This window comes from Euprymna scolopes, chromosome 20, assembly GCF_053919585.1.
Source record: "Euprymna scolopes isolate OS-2025 chromosome 20, ASM5391958v1, whole genome shotgun sequence".
Taxonomy (NCBI): Eukaryota; Metazoa; Mollusca; class Cephalopoda; order Sepiida; family Sepiolidae; genus Euprymna; species Euprymna scolopes.
The window spans coordinates 2376007-2400328 of record NC_136501.1 but is presented as its reverse complement, the minus strand read 5'-3'; the positions used below and the strand labels follow the sequence as shown (position 1 = coordinate 2400328).

At 34.9% G+C, this 24322-nt stretch overlaps 1 protein-coding gene across 1 annotated transcript in view; it reads right to left on the bottom strand.

Moving 5' to 3' along the window:
* The window catches only part of LOC145241291 (regulator of G-protein signaling 7-like), a gene marked incomplete in the record, with an annotated part of 531541 nt that overhangs the window by 104374 nt on the left and 402845 nt on the right, over positions 1 to 24322 (bottom strand). Inside the window, 1 exon segment of the mRNA XM_080104037.1 lies at positions 4429 to 4490. Within this exon segment, the coding sequence (XP_079960163.1) occupies positions 4429 to 4490 (62 nt within the window).

Sequence of the window (24322 nt, the reverse complement as noted above, 5' to 3'; positions counted from 1 at the left end):
GACCCCCTTAGCAGCCTTTTCGTTCGGATGAAAATCAATTAAAAAAGTTTTCCACGCGTCTGAATGCCGTATAAAGTAGAACCCTAGGATACATTTTTTTTTCAGGTTACGATGTGGAATACAATTTTTTTGGCCCTCGTTAAGGTATTTGCCCCGCCTTACGGTATTATTTATGTTATTCGATTATATACATGTGTATTATATACTGTACTGTATTTTGTTACTAATTTTTAATGCCGTATCCTGGGGTTCTACTGTATACCAAATTTCAAACTTGCAGATCAAAAATTCATTGAGTATATAGGTTGGGAGTTGTCCTCACACGCACATATTCTCACTTTTATAGACGTTTATGATTTGAGGGCTGATTTATTCTGTAGAAAGCAGAAATTTATTAAATCAACTGACAAGGACTTCTAGCTTTAACCGACCATTTGTTCCGAAACATTAGCATGTTCAGTGTCACGAACATATAAATTTATTTATATTAATAAAAATATATCTTGCTCTTCTTTTATTGAGCACTCTTAATAACTTCGATAAATTCATTAGTTACCATTCTTGAATATATTTATCTTGGTATATGGCATATTTTCTCTCCTTAAAATTCGAAAATGGTCTTGAACCATTTTAGTTTTTGCATTTTAATTTTAGCCTGATGAAATCAAATGTGATTGAAGCGGTCTGCACATCATGACAAGATGTGACTGCATTTACATAAAGAATAATAATATATGGAAATTTAACCAACTTTTTTGGATTCTGGATTTTTGGATTTTACCGTTATTGGATATTTTACCTTTCACCAAACTATCCATTCATGTGAAATCAACTTTTTCTTCACCATATTCCCTCTGCTTCACTATTTGTTACCAAGTAAGATCTATGACTTACTTGTAGTTTCATCAAATACTTTTGCAAGCAAAATCCGATCCGACCTTTTGCTAAATCCTACCCTGTGATGAGAAGGAAAGTATTTCTTCGAAACTCCATGGATTAAGGACTATCCACTTATTTTGTGCTTCCTTTTTTAAAATTAAATATGTTTTTGACTCTTTTTCAAAGTGTTTTTTAACATGCTTTATTAACTACTTGTTCTTATATATATATATATATATATATATATATATGTTTAAAGAAAAAATAGAAAAAACCGAATGAAATTATTAAAAAATCAACGTTTCGTCCTTGTTTCCGAGGACATCTTCAGGATAATTGAAATAAAAATGTGATAAAAGAAAAAGTCTCGCACACATATTCGTCCTTTCCCGACATGGGTTGGATTTTAAAAAACTGTCTTTTTTCGCACGATCTATGACTTTTTCTTTTATCACATTTTTATTTCAATTATCCTGAAGATGTCCTCGGAAACAAGGACGAAACGTTGATTTTTTAATAATTTCATTCGGTTTTTTCTATTTTTTCTTTAAACATAACGTCAACCACCACTGGTATATTTTTTCATTCCTTATACATATATATATATATATATATATAAAATGGATTTAAAAAAGAAAACATCTAATATTTCTTGTATTGTTTAAATTGTTTGGACTATTATTCTCATCTTGGTTATTTTTCCACAACGTTTCGTCTGATGTAACCTCCGACTATCTTCAAGTGTATTCACACTTGATGTTATTTGTGAATGGTGAAAAAATGTTTGTTTTTGCTTAGAAATCCAAAACACAAATAACACCAAGATTCTTTCTTTTTTTTTTTTTTTAATAAATCCGAGTCCGTTCCATTTTTTTTTTTGATAAAAAATAATTATCAATCCTCATCTCAAAAATATGTATTCATCAAATCAACAAAATCAGAATGAACCCGGATTTATTAAAAAAAAAAAAAAAAAGAAAGACTTAGTGTTATTTGCATTTTGAACTTTTAACGGCTATGTTTGTTGGAAAAGCAAAAAAATCAAAACATTTTTTCAGTATTCACTAATAACATTCAGTGTGAATACACCTGAATATAATCGGAGGTTATATCGGACGAAACTTTGTGAAAAAATAACTAAGATGAGAATGATAGTCCAAATAATCTAAATAATACAAAAACTCCTCATCTAAAAAATATACAAACATCATAACTAACATTTCTTTCCATGATTTGACAGAATAGATATTCTGATTAAAAATCATATCAGAATATTAACTTTCTTGCTATCAAACTCTCATCGATGCTTTTTAAATAAGAGATGAATATCAGTCAACTGATATATTGCATTTCATTTTGTAGTTTAATAGTTGTTTCAAGAAATGGGTTAACAAGACCTGTGTAATGAGAATGATATACATATCTGGCAATATCATTAAAACAGATCAACCAGGGTTTATATATCTTGTCTTTAATTATTGCTTTGCTGTAGAATGGTGCAGTCGGTAGTTTAGTATCATAATATGAATGTTTATGTCAGGGAAAAAAGTATTTGCATGTCCTGGATATCACATTAAACTGCATCCGGTGGCGGAGAGCCTCAGTTCTGGAGCTTTGTTATTATTAATCTTAAGTTTGTTTGATTGTTTTGTTTTACAGCATATCAATCTTTTTTATTTTTTTTTTTTTACTTTTTTTTTCACCTCAAACAAGGCATGTTACCATTTAGAATGCCAGGAGACTGTGGGAAGTAGAGCAGCAAAATGTCTGTTCACATTACATTTAAATTTCTGAAGGTTAGTACAGCCAGGGAAACAGGGATGGAATTCCAAAGTCTAGCAGTCAACGAGGCGAAAGTATTAGAGTATAGAACTTATTGGCATCAAAGCTATTTAATGCCAAATTCAGTCATTTTTTTTTTTTAAGTTTGATGATTCAAGTTTTTTTTAGATATTCATTCATGAAGTTTGGTTTCGTTGTTTTGTTTTACAGCATATCAAAACTTTTTAGATTATTTAATGTCAGATCCAATAATTTTGAAAAATAAATTATGACTCAAGTTCTTCATATCTTCAAATATTTATTCATGGTGCTTAGTTTGGTTGTTTTGTTAAGAAACATTGTTGTTTTCGTTTTGGGCTTTGCAGAACATGATTGAGTTTTGCGAAGGGAATGTAAAAGACAATGACATCAATGTGTAGTGCCAGTATCTTCAGACAGCCTGATCTGGTAGCACTAGGATCGCAGGTCTGCTCTGAATAGGAGGAGTGGTATTACCAATCAGGGTTGCAAGATTAAATAGATTCGTTCAAATATGCTTTTCATTATGTAACAGTGACATTATGACGAGTTTGATTCGGCATTAAAATAATCCCAAAAAGAGGTTGATATATTTTTATAAAAATTGCTCCAGACAAAGTTTGAAGCCATTTAATATAAAGAGTTAATAAGAACAGAAGATGTCTATCACAAAGACAAGAAATGCCAACTGACATTAATCTTGAAAAGATCAAGATTAAAGGCAAAGAGAAACCAATCAACAGAAAGAGAGTTCCACAAGCGTGTGCATTCTTGAAGCGACTGGAATATGACGCTGTTTTACAATGACGTATCAAAACAGTGAATTGATGGAGACCACTAGACCAATGAGTCAAACGAGCTGGAACAAAGGAAGCAAGGAATAGATCAATTCTGAAGAACACATGCCATAATAAGTATTTATAGAAAAGACTGAGACTAGTGATATCATGTGTGATTGAGAGGTTGCAGAGGAAAAGAAAGGGTGGGGGTCGATTAAATTGCAGATATGTTTCTGCACTTTTTATCAAGAACCCTTAAATGTGAGAAAGATTCACAAGCCCAACTATGCCAATACTCCATGAAAGTGAATACATATGCCATAACCATTCGCCCATGCATGGAGTATTGTTGCCACATCTGGGCTGGTGCATCTACCCTCCCTCTTGGATAGGGCCTAAAAAAGGGTCTCCAATCTAATAGGTTCCACTTTGTCAACTAAGCTCCAACCCCTGTCCCATCACTGCAATATGCATCCCAGTGCCTGTTTTATAAATATTTTAATGGAATGTGTTCTGATGAACTCATTGCACTTGTGCCCCCTCAACGTACATATCCCCGACAAACCCGCTAAGCAACAAAATCACACCCCTTCACTGTTGAGGTTCCTAAATGCCAGAAAACTTTCTACTCTAATAGTTTCTTCCTTTTGACTTTGGAATTCCTTTCCTGTTACCTGCTTCTTTGACTGTACTGAAATGCAGAAGTTCAAATGTAATATAAACCAACATCTTAATCTTTCTTAGGAAGGGTCCTAATTAGTAGTACCTTACGTGCAAGTGGCGATATGCTTTGTTAGGGGTGAACATGAGTAGAAGAAAAAATAAATAAATAAAATAGAAACAAATTAAGTTTTTTGTTTTGCAAGATGGATTTTGCAGGTGAGAAAATTCTTCAACCTTTTTTTTTTTTATATGAAAAAAAAAAAAAATTTTTTTTTTAAATTAAAAAAAAAAAAATCAATATACTTACTTATCTATCACCTTAGATGTGCGTAATCTTGGCCTTTCGACGGCAGCAGTAAGATAATCCAACTAAAACAAAAATAAAAAGAACACATTAAAAGATTAAATATACAATATCACATTTATCAATGTAATCAGTTAATTATGACTAATATTTTTTTAAATTATGTTTTTAAAAAAAATTTGTTTCAATTCAGAATGGTGTAGTAAATTATCTTCAAATGTACAAATGCAAATGTTCATATACCGAGATATCAATCTTTATAAAGTTAGTTATAAGTATATGTCTGCATTTTATATGCAAAATTCACTGCTAAACTAATTAACCAATCATCATGAATTTTAGAACACAGCTGCTATAGGTAAGGGATCTAAATGTAAGCTATATTTAGTTTAATAATGTTTCACGCAAATATTGTAAATGGGGACAGAAACACTTTGTAAAAATTAAGATATTTTCGATTTGCATAAAATTTTAGCAATAGTTATTAATATACTCTAAATTTCAATCTCTTTGTTTATGTAATATTTCAAAAAAAAATTTTTTTTTAATATTTTTAACAAAAAATTTTTTTTTAAATATTTAAAAGAATATTTTTTTAAAAATATTTAAAGGCCTTTCAGGGGATATAATATGGATACAACCTTGTATTTCAACGTTCTAGTTTATGTATATTGTTGTGAACATTTTTTATTATTTGGATTATTCAGACTACTGTTCTAATCTTGAGTACTTTTCATACAACGTTTTGGTCGATGTAACTTCCACCCTTCTTCAGGCGTACTTTGCTGAACTCTGAAATCTTTTCTATTATTTATTTGTTTAAAATTAATATTTCGGAGATATAGTCCTTCCTCAGAATTTTATACAATTTTTTCTTTTTTTCTTTCTTGCCATGATTGAAGAAAAAAAATTAATAAAGAGTTCGCATGTTGTTATTTTGAAATGCTGGAAGAATGTGTTGGTGAACACGATTTGAAAGTCAGGTGTGTTTTCCGTGATGGAAGCGTTGACTGAATTTTAAAATAAAATATGTATGGAAATAAATATTTGTTTATTTTACATAATATTGCATTGTAATTTGCCTTATAAACATATTTCATACATATTTTATTTAAACAGCACTTATGTCATGGAAAACACAACTCTGACTCTCCGTGTGTGTGTGTGTGTGTACACACATACTTTTGTTTTTCCTCATCTAAGAAATTCAGAAACCGTGTAACGATATACTTACACACACCCGCATTTAAATCATTTCTGTAAACAGTGGCAAATCTACTGTGAAAGTCATAAAGTTTAAATTTCATGATCCCTAATCTTGGAGCAACTATTCTATTAATAAGTGCATAGAAAAAAAAACAGAATTTTTGAAAAACATGTCTGCTATGAAACAAAAGTTATTTTAATGAAAGAATTGTAAGCGAATATTGAACTGATTGAAGTTTTGTTAACTTGGTGATACAAGTGGAACATCAGTAATAGCTGATGCTAGTTTGATTGCAAAAATCAGGAGTAAATGGACTAAGTTCACAGCATGTCTGTCATTACTAACCAGCAGAGTGTTGTCACTATCGATCAAGGGAAGAGTCTGTCAGGAATATGTATGCAGTTTTTGGGGTCATCCAGTTTTCCTCCAGCCTTCCATCTTAATGTATGTACATTATCTTAGAAAAGTCATTCCTCTCTACAATGCCAAACCAATATTATTATCGAGTGATCGTCAGGAATTGATCAAGCTTTGCTAACAGGGTATCAGTGCTGATCTGACCTGACATAGCATATCCATCTGATTATTTTATTGTCATTACGCTACAGACAGTTAAGTGATAACTAGGTTACAGCCAAGCACTCACCTCCACACAGCATCATACACAAAACATTCTCGCAGTAGTGATTCATGACGATGGTTGTTTTTTCTTAATTGTCTTATCGAACCTTACAAAATGAACAGAAGTTTCTGTTATAATCCAATAAAATGAGACATAAAATAATACAAATTTAACGGAGCGCATATAAGCGCCTGTGAAAATATCAGCAGCAGCTGTAAGATAACTGGCTTGTGAAAATATTAGCAGCAGCAGCCGTTAAAAGCAGAGATACAAATTAAGAAGTGTGCGCAGGCTTACATCAAAAGAAAAGGAAAAAATACTCCACATGGTTGGAGAGAGAAGCAAAGTTCGCACTGAAAAAGATGGACAAGAAGTCGAGGATGACTGACTGTGGCCGGCATGTGGTCGGGGGGGGGGGAAGAAAAGCACGGGCAGGTGAGATGGACGTGTGGACCAGCAGTAGTGGTGAGAAACTTTTAAGCTGGTGTCGAGACAGCAGGGTTTTGTTAATCTCATGTCAGACAAAATGAACAAAAAATTAAGAATTGTTTGGGAAGGAATACAAATAAATGTCTTTTGCAAAAACAACAAAAAAAACAACAAAAAAAAAGCCGAGTCGGATTTATTTTTGTTTGTCCATTTATGATGACAACCATGTTAGAGAAAAACAAGAGATAATTCGGCATCAAACTAAAGTTATTATTTCTCAAATTACTTATCTAAATTTACGAGATTTATGCATGACAATTGACTTTTATCCGTTAAAAGTTGGCCAAAGTTATAGAATGCTTTGTGCCAAATTGATGATTGAATGTGGTTCAATTTGTGCTGATTTTTTGCATTAAACACTAATCTTTTTAAATCAGTGTACTGAACAAATACCATAATACTTGGTTCGCTGCACCTTATTATTACAAAGGTTCTGAGATATACCTGGGGATTCGAATTAGAGCCTTGGATTTATACTAAGTAAATATTAATAAGTCTTTAAACCCCCCTTTTTTATTTTTTTTTAATGGAGAGTAGACAATGCATTGTGGATGCGTTATCGGCAGCTCTTGGTACTCTCGCTTCTCCTTATTTGTCCCTCAGTCCTCATTCCGTATGAGTGGTGATTTTTCTAACAAAGGGTGAAGAAAAAGCTGTTTTCCAGGACGGCAGTACTTCGTTAACAGTAGCCTGAGATTTCGGAAATCTTCTGTTTCTATGTCTATCCTTGTGGCCACGTCACTAGTAAGGGTGCTGGAGGTAAACGTTTCATCTGGGCTGACGTTATCCGCCTGATAGTCAGGGACCCGAACCTTGGATTAACCACTAAGGAAGCTGTCCTATCAGCAGGTGCAAAGTACTGGGGCTGCTGTATTGCCATCTGGTGAATGGATTCTGGACCATGCAGTAGCTTCTGGTGGGGCCTCTCAATGTCATATTAGTGGGTAATTGTTACGGCTTTACCTTATCATGTGCTACAAAAAAAAAAAAAAATTCCTATCTTTTTCTCTCTCTGTCCTGCTCTAAGTCTGCCGACATGTTCCACAAATCCCAAATCCTCAACATGAAATATCTCCAGAAAAAAATCATGAATAAACTTAAAACCCCATCCTTCAATGTAGACCCCTACTACCATGTCTCCTTCTCCAACATCAGGGGTCTATGTTTCAACCTTGTAGAGGTTGAAACCCAATTACAGGAGTCAAAACCGGACATATTCTTTCTAAGCGAAACTGGAATAGGGCCGACCACTTCCCTAGACTAATTCATAATTAAAGGATATTCTAACTTAACATCTAAATCTCACCCCCAAGATCGCCATAGGCATGGAATATGTGCCTACATTAAAGATGACTTCGTGGCTTAGTAGGGGATGTCCTTTTCTCTTCCCTGCAACCTCTCTCCCAAAGAAGAGACATTGCGAGCCTGTCTTTGTTTTATCATTACTTCCATGACAAGTGCTCGTCTGAGCTCCATTCTCTTGTCCCCCCTTGCCAATCTTTCATGAAAAAAACCCGACTAGCTGAAACAACTATCAATAATTTTCCCCACTCTTTATCTGTGCCTAAATCAAAACGTAGATTCCATGAAATAAGCTTCTTTCTTCTTTCTTAGAAGTGCATGCCTGTGGAACTCTGTTCCGTCTGCCTGTTTCCCACCTGACTACAACTTGGATGTCTTCAAGCCCCACATAAACAAATTCCTGATGAACCGCTCCCTTAAGTAAGGCACTTTTTTCTTTCTTTTTTTTTTTACAAGGTAGTCACCACTTATCAAGGCCCGGAAGCCACTTGGGGATAAGGGTTATTGTGTGTACAGTACGTTAGTGTTCGAGATTTGATAAAGTGTCTTACTTAAGGAGGCGGTTCAGCAGGAATTTGTTTACATTGGACTTGAAGTCATCCAGGTTGTAGTCAGGTGGGAAACAGGCAACCGGAACAGAGTTCCACAGGCGTGAACTTCTAAGAAAGAAGCTTTGTTCATGGAATCTACGTTTTGATTTTGGCACAGATAAGGAGTGCTAAAGGATGAAATTGTAGATATGCCAAGAAGATGAGGGAAAGTTTTTCAAAAGACTGATTACACAAGATGAAACCTGGGTCCATCACTATGATCCAGAGACCAAAGCCCAGTCAAGCAGTGGAAGCTCTTGGACTCACCACCTCCAAAGAAGGCAAGGGTGCAGCTCTCCACTGGCAAGGTCATGCTCACAGTCTTCTGGGACCAGGACGGAGTAGTGATGACAGATTTCCTGGCAAAGGGTACCACAATTACAGGAGCCTATTATGCTTCACTTTTGAGGAAATTAAGGGAAGCTATCAAAATCAAGAGGCAGGGCAAGATCAGCAAAGGTACCCTCCTCTTGCAGGATAATGCTCCGGTCCACAACTCGCATGTTGCCAGATCAGAACCAAGGGCGTGTGGTTATGAAATCCTTCCCCATCCTCCTGATCTTGCACCCTCTAACTTTCACCTCTTCCCAGCCATGAAGTTGTTTTTGAAAGGAAAGCGTTTCCCAGATGATGCAGCCTTGATTTCTGAAGTCACGTCGTGGTTGGAGGACCAACCTGGGGTGTTCTACAAAAACGGTTTCCAGAGCTGCACCTAATGATGGGAGAAATGCATAACTCTGGGTGGTTCCTATATAGAGAAAGACTAATAACTGTGCCAAGTTTCGTTGCTCTACTGCTATGGGAGTGGGTCAGGGGCATTACTTATTGCATGCCCCTCGTATCAGTATAAATGAACCAGATTAACTGAGACTTGACAAAGTTCTAAAAAATTATTGCACAAAAGGTAGAATGTAACAAAATCAAAGCTTGACACTCGAACGTATCTTGAATGCCGGAGTATCAAGATTAGCTTACTTGGTTACCGTTTTCTAGTGTCTTTTATAGATGGAGTAATCCATTCTCAGGGGGTGTCAGGAACTTTCATATTATCATAATATAAAAGTTCAGCCAGATCGGCCATGTAGTTTCCGAGAAAAAGTGGAACAAACACACAGAGTAAAAGAAAGATAAGATAGATTGGTTTTACTCTTATGTTTGTCTTCATACGAGATATAATCAAATGATGCTATTCATTTTTTTAACTCATCAAGAAAGATATGCGAGAAAGATGAAGATCTGAACAGAGATATATCAGTTTCGAAATCAATATCGAAAGTTGGCCAACACACTCGAGCATGTGAAACATACATACATACATACATTTAAACAGACAGGTGAGATTTATATTATATAATAATATCAATGTGCTTGCCTGAATTATTATCAACTTTTAAGGCTACATACAACAGTCAGAGAAGGAGAAATCTTTCTAGACCGAGGCAATTTTTATTCTTATTCCAATCTAGTATACCTTCTTTTTTTTTTTTTTGGTGAGGGGGAGCTGGATTTTCCTCCCATCATAAACCGACCTTGTGTCTACATCAATCTTTGTAGGGAGGCAAGTAAATGGGGACTTAAACATCATCTGTCAGTCCGCACCCGTACTCATTTAACCTATCCAGCTATGGGTAAAACGGCAACTTTTCTTCAATCCGTGCTATACAGTGAATCGTTTACAAGAAATATTATATTTCAACATTAGATCAACAGAAATACATTTTATTTGCCAAAACAAACAAACCAAGGAATGAAGAGAGAGGAGGGCAAATGAGCCAATCCTTGAAATAATTTTCATGTACATTTATGTAAACAAGATTGGATTCGCATGGAATTATGGTGCGTTTGGATGTGGAAAATTATCTGCAATTTGGTAATTTGTGTCACCATTTAATGATTTTGATTGGATGAAATTTTAATTGCCAGTTGCGCCTTCTTTAATGGCTTAAGTGGACAATAAAGACCAAAAGCTGATATTCAATTAGATCTTGCTGTAACCCACCCTTACAATGACACATTACGTCCCTCCTCACACATGCACAATGATGTGTTACTACCCCTCCCCCTACAATGATATGATTGAACTCTGGAAACCAGAGTCATGACCGCAAGGGGAAGATAACTCATGCTTCAAGTACTTTGGGAAATTTTACCTGAGAAACGAGAATAACTGAAATGAGCATTAAGAATGGTTTCTACGACAACAAATTAAGAATGGTTTATGAAAGGCAGCCGATAATTAAGGCTCTTTCAATAAATTAAGGATGTTTTTCTTGTTGACTGCATTTTTTTTTTTTTTTTTTTTTTGCTAATTCTTATGAGGTTGGAAAGTGTTCTGCAGATATGAATTTTGGAATGTATATCTTCAGCAACTAGGTGAGAAACACGGGAACATTATTCTTTTTGATAAACTTTATAATTTTGGGGTTTTGTTCACCCAAACTTGAATCAGTCTTTAAAAAAAAAAACTTTTAAAATAAGTTAAATAGAAAAAAAAATTAATGGAAAACATTGCTTTAGATCAAATTTTGAGTTATACAAAATGATACATTTTTAAAAGGATCAGTGTGCAGACGAGCATCGATAATATATATTGTAAAATCGATAATATATATTGCAAAATCAATAATATATATTGCAAAATCAATAATATATTGCAAAATCAATATATATTGCAAAATCAATATATATTGCAAAATCAATAATATATATATATTGCAAAATCAATAATATATATTTCAAAATCAATAATATATATTGTAAAATCAATAATATATATTGTAAAATCAATAATATATATTGTAAAATCAATAATATATATTGCAAAATCAATAATATATATTGCAAAATCAATAATATATATCGCAAAATCAATAATATATATCGCAAAATCAATAATATATATTGTAAAATAAATAATATATATTGCAAAATCAATAATGTATATTGAAAAATCAATAATATATATCGGAAAATCAATAATATATATTGGAAAATCAATAATATACATCGCAAAATCAATAATATTGCAAAATTAATAATGTATATTGTAAAATCAATAATATATATTGCAAAATCAATAATATATATTGCAAAATCGATAATATATATTGCAAAATCGATAATATATATTGCAAAATCAATAATATATATTGTACAATCAATAATATATATTGTAAAATCAATAATATATATTGTAAAATCAATAATATATATTGTAAAATCAATAATATATATTGTAAAATCAATAATATATATTGTAAAATCATAAACTAACCTTATGAATTATGGAACATGTATTCTAGGTAACAAACAGTGTTAGTAACGTAGGCACATTATTTTTAAAACTATATGATTTAGGAGGTGCCACCAAAACTGTGTTATACCACCTCCCCATAGAAAACTATTCCCACATCTGAACAGAATTTGCTTGACAAATCTTTTCCAGCCTTGACAGAGTTCAAAATAGACTTTATAGCCTAGTGTGGAATGCCCTTTTCTTTTCCCTGCAAGCTCTTTCCAACAGAAGAAACGTTGCAAGCCTGTCTCTGCTTTATTGTTATTTTCATGGCAAGTGCTCGTCTGAACTTCAATCTATGGTTCCCTCTCATCAAACTTGCATGAAAAACACCTGTCTAGCTGAAACCATTATCAATAATTTCCCCCACTCTTTATCTGTGCCTAAACCTAAACACAGATTCCATGAACAAAGCTTCCTTCTTAGACCTGCACGCCTCTCTTCTGTTTGCCTGCTTTCCAGCTGACTACAATATGGTCATCTTCAAGTCCAATGTAAACAAATTCTTGTTGAGCCATCCCTTTAAGTACCAAATTTTACCAAATTTCCACTACTAATGATTACTAAAATATTATCCCATTGATGGCTGTGCAATCCTTATCCTCAAGTGGCCTCCTGACCTTGATAAGTGGTGACTCCTATCTAAATAAAAAAAAGGCAACTAAGTTATCCAAAATCCACACAGATGATTTATTTAGAATGGTATTAGTTTTTTGTAGGAACATCCACAGTTTTTGAACTACTGCTAACCTCAGTCGGTGCAAATGATTGACGTTACGTTTCACATTAGAGTTTTTTCTTCGATGCACATCGATGAAGACTGAGGATGTATCTCTCCAAGTGCTTTTTAAGGTGACCCCAGATACTGACTTGGAAATATAGACTTTCCGGCACAATATATCATTCCAGAAGATGTCTTTAATCACCCTCATAATATTTTATTCATATTTTTATGAAGTACGTCTTACATGTGTTCTGTTGAATAGTGGAATCCCACTAAACAACTCAGAGACAAATGTATGTTTCTTTGAAAACAGCTGGAAAATTTTTTTACTTTTTTTTTTTTTTTTTAACCTTGGAATGAAAAAGGATTTGATGAAGAAAAAATGTTGATAAAAGAAAATGAAGTATTTAAAGTTTGCAATATATATATATATATATATATATATATATATATATATATATCAACATCAGTTGGGGCAAAATATGCCACGGAACTAATGAACAGCTGCATCTCAGGCTTTGTAATAGAAATGACATTGAAATTCAGGGTATTTTAGACCGGATGCACTCTTTGCACAGGGCCTGGATATCTATATATTCTGCAGCAAAGAGGTCGACTTATCTCAGTGTCAGGAGGGATGTTTGGTGCCGATTGAGGAAAATGAAAGAAGATTGGTGGTCTGCAAAAGCCTCTGAGCTCCAGGCTACTTTTGATAGGAAAGATGCGAGGGTATTTTATGAGGGTCTGAAAGAAGTTTTTGGACCACAACAATGTGGTACTTCACCCGTTATGGGGGCAGATGGTACAACCTTGTTGACTGATAAGAATGACATCCTTAATCGCTGGAAGGACCATTTTGAAGGAGTGTTGATGTTGACGATGATGTTTTGAGTTCTTTGCCTGCAAGAATCCAAATACCAGAACAAGATGTGATTGCTAATTTTTCTGAAGTTCTTGCAGCTGTAAAACAAATGCTACAGAGAAAGTGTGCAGGTAATGATGGTATACCGGCTGAAATATTCAAGTTTGGGGGGGAACACACTTTTCAAAAAAACTTTTGGAGATATTCATCAGGATCTGGGAAAGCGGTTCTGTACCTCAGGATTTCAGGAATTTGTCAATAATCCATCTCTTCAAGAATAAAGGAAAGCGCATTGATTGTGATAACTATCATGGAATATCACTGCTCTCTGTGGCTGGAAAAGTACTAGCCAGGGTCATTTTGAACAGGATAATCATTCATCTAGTAGACAAAATTTATCCTGAGGCGCAGTGTGGTTTTAGATCTGGAAGGGGAACCATCGACATGATCTACTGTTTACGCCAAGTTGCAGAGAAGGCACGTGAGAAAAATCAGGATCTGTTTGTCGTTTTTGTTGACCTAACCAAGGCGTTTGACTGTCCACAGAGTCGCACTTTGGAAAGTTTTGAATAAAGTTGGAATCCCTGAAAAAATGTGAAATGGAGGCACATGTAAGAGCAGACGGAAAGTTCTCTGAGTCATTCAAGGTAAAAACCGGTACGAAACAGGGTTGTGTTATGGCACCTGTGCTCTTTGCCATCTTCTTTTCAATCATGCTCGAGCATGCTTTTAAAGATTACACGCAAGGTGTCCATTTTGAGTTTAGAACTACCGGGGGTCTTTTTAATCATCAAAGATTCAAAGCTAAAACACTAACAAGAAGCAAAATGGTTCATGATTTTTTTTTTTTTTTTTTACACGGTGGTCACCACTTATCAAGGCCCGGAAGCCACTCAGGGATAAGGGTTATTGTAAGTACAGTACGTTAGTGTGGAGATTTAATGAAGTGTTTACTTAAGGGGGCGGTTCATTAGGAATTTGTTAACGTTGGACTTAAAGATATCCAGGTTGTAGTCAGGTGGGAAGCAGGCACACAGAACAGAGTTCCACAGGCGTGCAGTTCTAAGAAAGAAGCTTTGTTCATGGAATCCACATTTTGATTTAGGCACAGATAAAGAGTGGGGAAAATTTTTCACAGTGGATTCAGCTAGACGGGTGTTTTTCGTGAAAGATTGGCGAGGGAGGACCAGAGATTGGAGTTCAGACGAACACCTGCCATGGAAGTAACGATAAAACAAGGATAGGCTCGCAACGTCTCTTCTGTGGGAGAGAGGCTGCAGGGTAGAGAAAAGGGCATCCCCCACTAAGCCACGAAGTCTATTTTATACTCTGTCAAGGCATGATAGGCTGTTTTTAGCAGCTCCTGCCCAGATATGGCAGCAGTATTCCATCTTTGGACGTACTTGGCTTTTATATAGATAGAGAATTGCATCCGTAGTGAGATATCTTTTTTTTTTTTTTTGTAGACGATGCTGCACTCGTGGCCACTTCATTTGAAGAAGCAAAAGAATTAGTTGACAAGTTTTCCAATGCCACAAAAGTATTTGGTTTGACGATTAGTATTAAAAAGACAGAAGTTATCTACCAACCAAAGCCCACCCCACTGAAGCAAGGTGGTGTGAATATTCCGAGACCAGAATATGTGGAACCGCCTCAGAAAATCTTAGTGAATAGACAGCCTCTAAAGTATGTTAAATCCTTTGCATATCTCGGAAGTAAGGTGAATTCGTCAGCATCACTTGATGATGAGATATTGAGCAGAGTCTGCGGTCAAGAGTATGGAATGAAAGAGGTTTGACTAAAGACCAAAATCTCAGTTTATCATGCAGTGATTGTTTCGATACTCCTGTATGGATCGGAAGCCTGGACCCCATACCGTAGGCAGACTGAGCAACTGGATATATTCCATAAGCTTTACCTTCGCAGTATATGTGGATTAACATGGAAAGACAAGGCCCCTAACTTGGGATTGTTTGCTAGGTGCAACATTTTAAGTATTGAGGTCTTCCTGGTGAAGTCTCAGCTTCGGTGGGCTGGTCACCTTGTTCGCATGGATGAAAACCGTCTTCCTAAGCAACTAGCATACAGTCAACTGAAAGAGAGTAATCGAAATGTGGGTCGTCCATTTCTGAGGTACAGGGATAAGCTGAAAGACAATCTTAAGCACGCAGGCCTGAACCCAAAAACCTTTGAAGAAGATGCTGCAGATAGAAAATTGTGGAGGGAAAAATGTTTTGTGGGCATTAACACATACATTGAAACAGGGCTATCGAATCAAACAAATCTTCGTAGAGCAAGAGTAGGAACAGCACCTTCACAGCCTGTATCCTGTGAGTCATGCAGCTTGGTTTTTGGGAGCAAAGCTGGCCTCGTGTCACACATGCAGCACAAGCATTGAAGGCAGAGTGAAACAGGTCGAATTTTTGACCCTCATGCGTCGAACACGACGGGAGGGTCCATTATATATATATATATGTATGTATGTAAAGAGTTTAAAAAAAAAAACAAGTTATATGTTCATCAACGTTTCATCTATATTTAAAGACTTTCTTGGGATGATTAAATTGAAGAAAATAAAATACTAGTACAATATTTGAAAACATACTTGCGAAAAGGATGTCTGTTTTATTTCAGAACGAAAAAGTTGTTGGCATTTCAACAAGTGCATAGAGGACATTGCAAAGGCTACTGCAAAGAAGGTGGGTTCCCTCTATCAAGCTAGAAGACTACTCATGCCTGAGAGTATCCTGTACCTTTACAAGGCAACCATTCGCCCATGCATGGAGTATTGTTGCCACATCTGGGCTGGTGCGCCTACCATTAGTCTCTTCCTCCTGGACAAAGTCCAAAAAAAGAGTTGTTAATCTAATCAGTCCCACTTTATCAATTAAGCTCCAGCCCCTGTCCCATCACCGCAATGTTGCATCACTGTGCCTGTTTTACAAATATTTTAATGGAATGTGTTCTGATGAACTTGTTTCATTTGTACCCCCTCTATGTACATATTCTCGACAAACCCGCTTAGTAATAAGATCTCACCCCTTCACTGTTATTATCCTTAAATGCCAGAAAGCTTTCTATTCTAATAGTTTCTTCCCTCGAACAGCTAGACTTTGGAATTCCCTTCCTGCTGCCTGTACTGATATGCAGAAGTTTAAATGTAATATAAACAAATATCTTGTTAATCTTTCCTAGACATGGCCCCAAATAGTAGCCCTTATGTCCAAGTGGCGATATGCTTTGTAAGGGGTGAACAGGAGTAAGAACATGAATAAGAATCTCATTGGAATATTCTTTCCTTTATTCTTATATATATATATATATATATATATATATATATATATATATATCTATAATATAAAGCTGAATGTGTGTGTGTGTGTGTCTGGTCTCGAATAGGCTCCTATATGGTTGACTATTTCAAAAAACTCATTACATATAATGATAGAAGATGTATTGAGACACAGGAATGGGTATGTTTGATCTGACAGAACGGTGGTTCATTCAAATTGTGGGGTCTGCGTTCGCGCCTGGTTCACAAAGTATGGAAATAACAAATTCAAAAATTAAAAAAAGAAAAAAAAACGTTTACAAGTGTTTTTGATATAGATGTACATAAGAATACTTTGATAAGTATGTTTTAATTTAAATAGGGATGGTATAATAAAATTGTGGGGTCTGGCCTCCATAGAATGGAAATAGGCACAAACTTTAATAAAGACTTTTCATATCTATCTGTGTAAGTATACTTTGATTAATTATGTTTCAGTTTGAAGAAATATGATATAATAAAATTATGGGGTGTTCGTTCGCGTCCCATAGAATGGAAATATGTCACAAAGTTTAACAAGGTTTTTTAATATAGATCCACAGAATATTGTGATAAGTGTTTCAGTGTGAACAGGTATGGTATAATAAATTATGAGGTTTATCTATTTTATTTTTACTTTCATAATATTTTGCTTTGGTTTTGATACCCCCAGATTCGAAGCTATCTCTTTACAACCCTTCCTTTTCATAAGCTATCATACTTTCATAAATCAGAGTCCATTTTCTGTAGGCTGTTTTTGAACCCAGTCAACAATGGGTACTTTTGCTAGTATATATATATATATATATATATATATATATATATTAGTTATCCACATACAGTACTGCTTCGCTGTATCACGGCTCATTAGTGCGGCTAGACAGGCAACTACCTCAAACCAGAATCAAAACCCGACCACCCGTACGACATTCAAGGCTTTGAACCATTGCACCAATCAGCAGCTGCTGTGTGGGCACTGAATTAACAATGTTTTGACATCGTCTGAATACCTAAGCTCAATTTGTTCACACAAAGAACATCGCTTAATACGCCAATAGTATATCGCGTATCACTTCCCAATATGCTCAACTCAAGATAAGGAACATTATAGTCATCCACATAAAGTACTGTTTCGCTGTATCACAGCTCATCATCATATATATATATATATATATATATATGGGGGAGTTAAAAGAATCAGATCGATTCTTCAAGAGGAGACTTATCAGGATAATGCAAAGCTCAACAAATTGCTATATATAAAATAGAAAATATGAATAAAATAAAAACAATATAAAAATATATACTAATGCATATAGATTTATTCGTTTATTCGATAAGAATGTTACATCAATTAGGGGTGCAGGATAAGTAAAACTCTTTATACCATAGTATTTCAAAGCCTAACGTATATATATATATATATATATATATATATATATATATATATAGAGAGAGAGAGAGAGAGAGAGATGTATTGATGACAATAAAGAATCTAAGAGAAGCATTAGAAAGTAGGAAAAATGATACAGTTGGAAAAGTGCAAATGGGATTTGTCTATATAAACAAATGATGCCAGCACAAATCTGATGTTTTTATAGAAAATACGAATATGATACTTTGATGTAGTGAGATCCAATCAAAGTGCCGATTTTTGTGGATCTAATAATGGATGCTGAAAGAAAATGGTGCCCTTGCCTGGTAATAAATATATTTTCATAGAATGAAAAAAAAAAAAAAAAAAAAAGATTGTAAGATTACCCAGAATTCACCAGAGATTTGAAAAGCGGTTTTGAACATGAAGGTTACAGCCGTGTCCATAATAGTTGGTAGATTTTGGAACTGTGCCCAAAAATCAATAATAGAAACTAGAGAAAGAATTGATGTTGTTCAAATTATAATGTTACTGGAATCTGTGAGAATGGCAAGAGGAATGCGGAATATTTGTGGAGATTTGCTTTCAATAAATCAAGAATGGTAACTAACAGACATCGCATATGAATATATAAAATCATAATTTCTATAAAACCGAAACATGATAGCATTAAACAAAGATGAACTTTAACATTTTTGGAATAGAAATATATTATGTTCATTGCAATGTAAGCACATGCACGTCTTTTGTTTGAACATTAAGATGCGTGCAGAAAGTGACATAAAAATTCTTGCGGAATTAAGAAATATTTATCTGCACTGAGAAAATTAATTTCATTTATTGAGATTACTATAAACTTTAGTAGAATATTTAAATACTAGACGTTTTATCCCATTAAAATAGGAAAAAATATGTCTCGTTGACTAAGAAAGAGTGCTCTATGCCAAATTTATGGTTGAATATGGTTAAATTTTTGCATTAAATCATCATCATCAGCATCAGCGGTCCTGCTGTTTTAACAGCATCGGCAACCACAACTCTCCAAATTGTAAAGCCATGATAATCTCTGGAAGAAAAGTAAAAACAGTAGTTTTCAGTTGTTTTATGTCTTGATTCAGAGGTGCATCTCTTCCAGAGAGTCAAATGTGCCCCAGATACCAACCTGAAAATTTCTACGACTTGGTGCGGTACATAAAGTGGCTAGCTTTCCTAAATGGTCACCTATCTGGTACTGGCCAGGTCATAGTTAATCGTAGTAAAAAAAAAAAAGAAAAAAAAAAAAAGCTTCGTTAGATTTGAAAAATTAGAGCAAAAGAGACGTTGATAGTCTTTCTCTAACTCTGTCACTATTTTGCTCGACTGAGCTTTAATCTTTGTTTCTTTATATCTATATTTTTATAAAGTAATAGGGTTCGTGTGTTTCTGTCTGTGTGTACAGCTCTCCATCATCAACGAAATATAAAGGAGGTAAGAGGGTAGATCTCTCCTGGTAGAGAAACATTAGAACCCATTTTAGGATGTTTCTGTTATAGGAGACATAAGAATCTTTGCCTAATTTCTTTATATACTAGTCTACAAACCACCCCCATATCGAATGACTTATGCTCATTTGCATATCACATTATATTAAATCTCTTTAACTAATTACCTCGACCTTATTACATATTGGAAATATTCTAATCATTTCAACTGTACTATTTACAAAATCTTTTTAACATTTAATTATTTAATATATTTTCATTTAATTTTATATTCGATTTATTTCACTTTACGTATATTATCAAAACAATTCATTGGCGAGGACAGCTTTATGTTTTGGGATTGTATTGAAAATGTAATGGAAATTTCAATTTCGTTCCGTTTTAATCTTTTAAGAATACAATTCAACTATCGTAATTTTATATAAATAAACAAAAACAAATATTTTAAAATAAAACTTTATTAAAAAAGAAATAATTTTATTTTTAAATGAAAAAAAATCAATTTAGTAAAATAATTGTATTAAACACCCCCAGCCTTGTCAGCAAACCTGTAAACCTATAAAAGTTAACATTTCGAATGTAAACAGTGATTTTTCGATTTTGTTAGCGCTTGCCGCAATTAAAGACAATTAAAACGGAACTAACTTTATTTCCATTCTATTTTTTAAACAACCCCCAAAACATAACGCTCTCTTCCAGTTATAGCCAATTTTTTTTTAATTAAATAAAACAGGTCAAAATAAACAGATAAGCGCATTTTCTTTTACACTTTTCTTACAACGATTGTCATTTAACCAACTGCAGGATATCGTTACTTTTGTGGGGTTGTTTTGAAAATGGCACGGAGATTATAATTTCGTTCCAATTTAATCTTTCTGGTCGAGCCTATTTCGAAAGCCTGTCTTATCATAGATTTGAACTACAAATAATTTATTACATTTTGATTATTACTATCTTAAGACTTAAAGCTTATATTTATTTCATTTTTCTATTTATATATTGAATTAGTTATTTCCAGTCTTATTTAAACTTAGTGCTTTCTTTAAACCGGATGAACCTTTTATAAAAATATGAGTTTAACGTAAAGAACACGAACAAGGTTTTATTCAACTGAATTTCTTCCAGTTTACTAACAAAATATATAAATTTAAAAGAGATATAAATAATAAAATAAAAAGGTTATGTAATTTAAAAGAAATACACGTACTCACAAAAGCAGAACTTTTTTTACACATTTTTTTCTTTAAAACCATAACAATGAGACTAACAATTACCTAGATCTTAGTAATTATTTGTTTTAATAGAACTGTTTTAATTGTACTGTTTACTTAGTTAACCTAAGTTGGTATTACATTTATTTTACATTTACTTTTTTTTTTTAATTATTACTTTTAGACTGTGACGTTTACACCCGGAAGTAATGAGTCACACGTAGGTCGCTTTTATTCATTCCTTTTGGTCAAGATCAAAGTGTAGTATCTGTTCCGGCAGATACTGCACTTAAGATAATTTGTACCAGTCAATGGAGGGGAAACCCTCTATACTGGGACAATTATTATTTTTGGTAACCAGAGTGCCCCCCCTTTTTGCCTACTTTTAGGGGAGCTGGTTTTTACCTCACATTAAAAACGGCCTTGTGCCTAATTTGCTCAGTGGGGGAGCAAATAAATACCATCTGTTCTTCAGATGCTGCACTTAAGATAATTTGTACCAGTCAATGGAGGGGAAACCCTCTATACTGGGACAATTATTATTTTTGGTAACCAGAGTGCCCCCTTTTTGCCTACTTTTAGGGGAGCTGGTTTTTACCTCACATTAAAAACGGCCTTGTGCCTAATTTGCTCAGTGGGGGAGCAAATAAACACCATCTGTTCTTCAGATGCTGCACTTCATTTTCTTGTTCTCTTTCGGTGGAGGAGAAATCCTTCACGACTGAGACAATTTTTATTTTTGTACCTTTTCTCCACGTTAAAAAACGACCCTGGTGTCTAACTCTGTCCCGTGGGGAGGCATAGTAAATAGGTACAATATAATTGTTTATAATTGTACTATTCAGAAATATTATTTATAGTTCATCCATTTCAGTTAGTATACATTTCCTTTACGCTTAATTAATTTACAATCATTAATATCGTTAAACAATTCCGTTTAAAACCGAAATTATGCCACCCAAACGAAGTAGAAACGAAAGTGAGGAAGAAAGAATGGAAAGATTGGAAGCTAATAGACTAAGAGTTGCTGCAATTCGCTCCAATGAAAACAATTCAGATAGAGAAAGACGTCTAGAACTTAACAGGATACGTCAAAGAGAAAGGAGAGCAAGACTGTCAGATTTGGAAAGAGAAACCCAACGTGAAGCTGACAGAACTAGACATGCTGTAAGGCGGTTAAATTCATCACAAGATGAAATTCAAGAAAGGCAAAGATATGCACTGGAAAGAGAAGCAATATTACGATCGAATGAATTATATGAGGTAAGTAGACGTACACAAGGTCAGTTGAGAGTGGCTCAACGACATCAGAATGAATCGGAAACCCAACGAAGCTTTCGCCTATACCAAGGGCAACAACGAGAGGCTGCATGGAGAGAGAGTATGACTTTGCCCCAGCAATTGACAGAAAACGAGGCAGCTAGACAACGAATGACTGCTTTGAGACACCATGAAATAGAACACTGCAATAGAAAAGGATTGCTCTACAACAAAAATGACTCTCTCACTACAGCTGATATAGGAAAAATGGACAAAGTATGTCAACATTGCTCAGCTGTAAAATTTAAAGGAGAAACCCCTGGTTGTTGTTGTTCTTCTGGCAAAGTTGTGCTTGATAGCTTTCCACCACTGCCTCAGTTGCTTCAAGATTTGCTCTCCGGCAATGGTCCCATCTCTAAAGATTTTCTGCAAAATCTACGCAGTTATAACAATTGTTTTGCAATGACATCATTTGGTCACAAAATTGCATCAGTACATGGGTGGAATCCTTCTTTTAGAATTCGAGGCCAGGTTTACCACCAGATTGGGAGTCTTTTACCACCTGAAGATGAAACAGCAAAGTTTATTCAAGTCTACTTCTTGGATAGTCTGGAAGAGGAACTACATAATCGGGGACGTGACAGTAGACTCAATAGAGACATTCTCCAAAGTCTGACTGAATTTTTACATGAGAACAACAGCTTTATTTGTCAGCTGAAAACAACAAAGGAGAGGATTGAAGAAGAACACTTGGTAGAACATAAAGTTGTCATAAGGGAAGACCGAAGGCCGCAAGAAGAGCATCCACGGCGATTCAAACTCCAACAACAACGTATGAGATTGGAATATTAATGGAGAATGAACCAACAGCTAACCGGGATATTGTCTTGCGTTTTAGAAATGATACATTAAAATGGATCTCCGAACTACATCCCCTCTACGATACTTTAATGTACCCGTTAATGTACCCCTATGGTTCTCCATCTTACAACGTCTACATGAAGGCATCCAATGGGCGAAAAGTTACCCAACAGCAATTTTATTCGTACCATTTAATGACTCGGCCTGGAAACTATTTTCTCTGGTACCGAAGGCTATTTCAACAATGGCTGGTGGATGTGTACTGCAAGATTGAAACAGAACGTTTACAGTTCCTGAGGCGTGAGCAACAGACCCTGAGAGCTGACAATTATAGCAACTTGAGAGATTCAATTCTTAGGGAGGATGGGAATCCAGAACAGTTTGGTCAACGAGTTGTACTTCTGGCAACTTATACAGGAGGCCCTCGATACATGTTTGAGCGTCAAAGTGATGCCATGGCATATGTTCGGCGAATGGGCCGAGCCGACCTCTTCATCACGTTCACAACAAATCCAAAGTGGACAGAAATTACAGAAAATTGTCTTCAAGGGCAAGACCCTCAGGATCGTCCAGATATTGTTGCCAGGATTTTCAGGCAGAAGCTAAAAAAGTTACTTGAATTTATTAAAAAGGGAGGATTTGGCAGGTTGAGGGCTTTCCTGTACAGTATTGAATATCAAAAAAGAGGACTGCCGCATGCACACATCCTCACCTGGCAGGCCCCAGAGGACAAACTTCTACCAGAAAAAATGGATCTCTGCATAACTGCAGAGATCCCTGACAAAGAGGAAGATCCTGATCTTCATGCTAAAGTGATGGCACATATGGTGCATGGACCTTGTGGACCATTTAATCCAAATTGTCCATGTATGATTGACAACAAATGTTCCAAAAAATACCCAAAAGAATTTCTTCAGTGTACCGAGCAAGGCCAAGACTCTTACCCCAAGTACAGGCAAAGAAAACCAGAAGATGGAGGCCAGACTGGTACAATAAGGATGAAGAGAAATGGTCGGTATGTTAATCAAGAAATAACAAACCAGTGGATTGTTCCGTACAACAAGGTCCTCCTTCAGCAGTTCAACGCTCACATTAACGTAGAAATTTGCAGCTCGATCCAAAGCATCAAATATGTCCTCAAATACGTGAATAAAGGATGTGATCAAGCAGTGTTTGAACTACAAAGAACTGATGGAGCAGCTAACCAACAAGGCCAAGTACAAAGTCACATTGTGGATGAGATCCAGCAGTTCCAGAATGCAAGGTATGTCGGCAGTTCAGAGGCGGCCTGGAGGATATTGGAACATC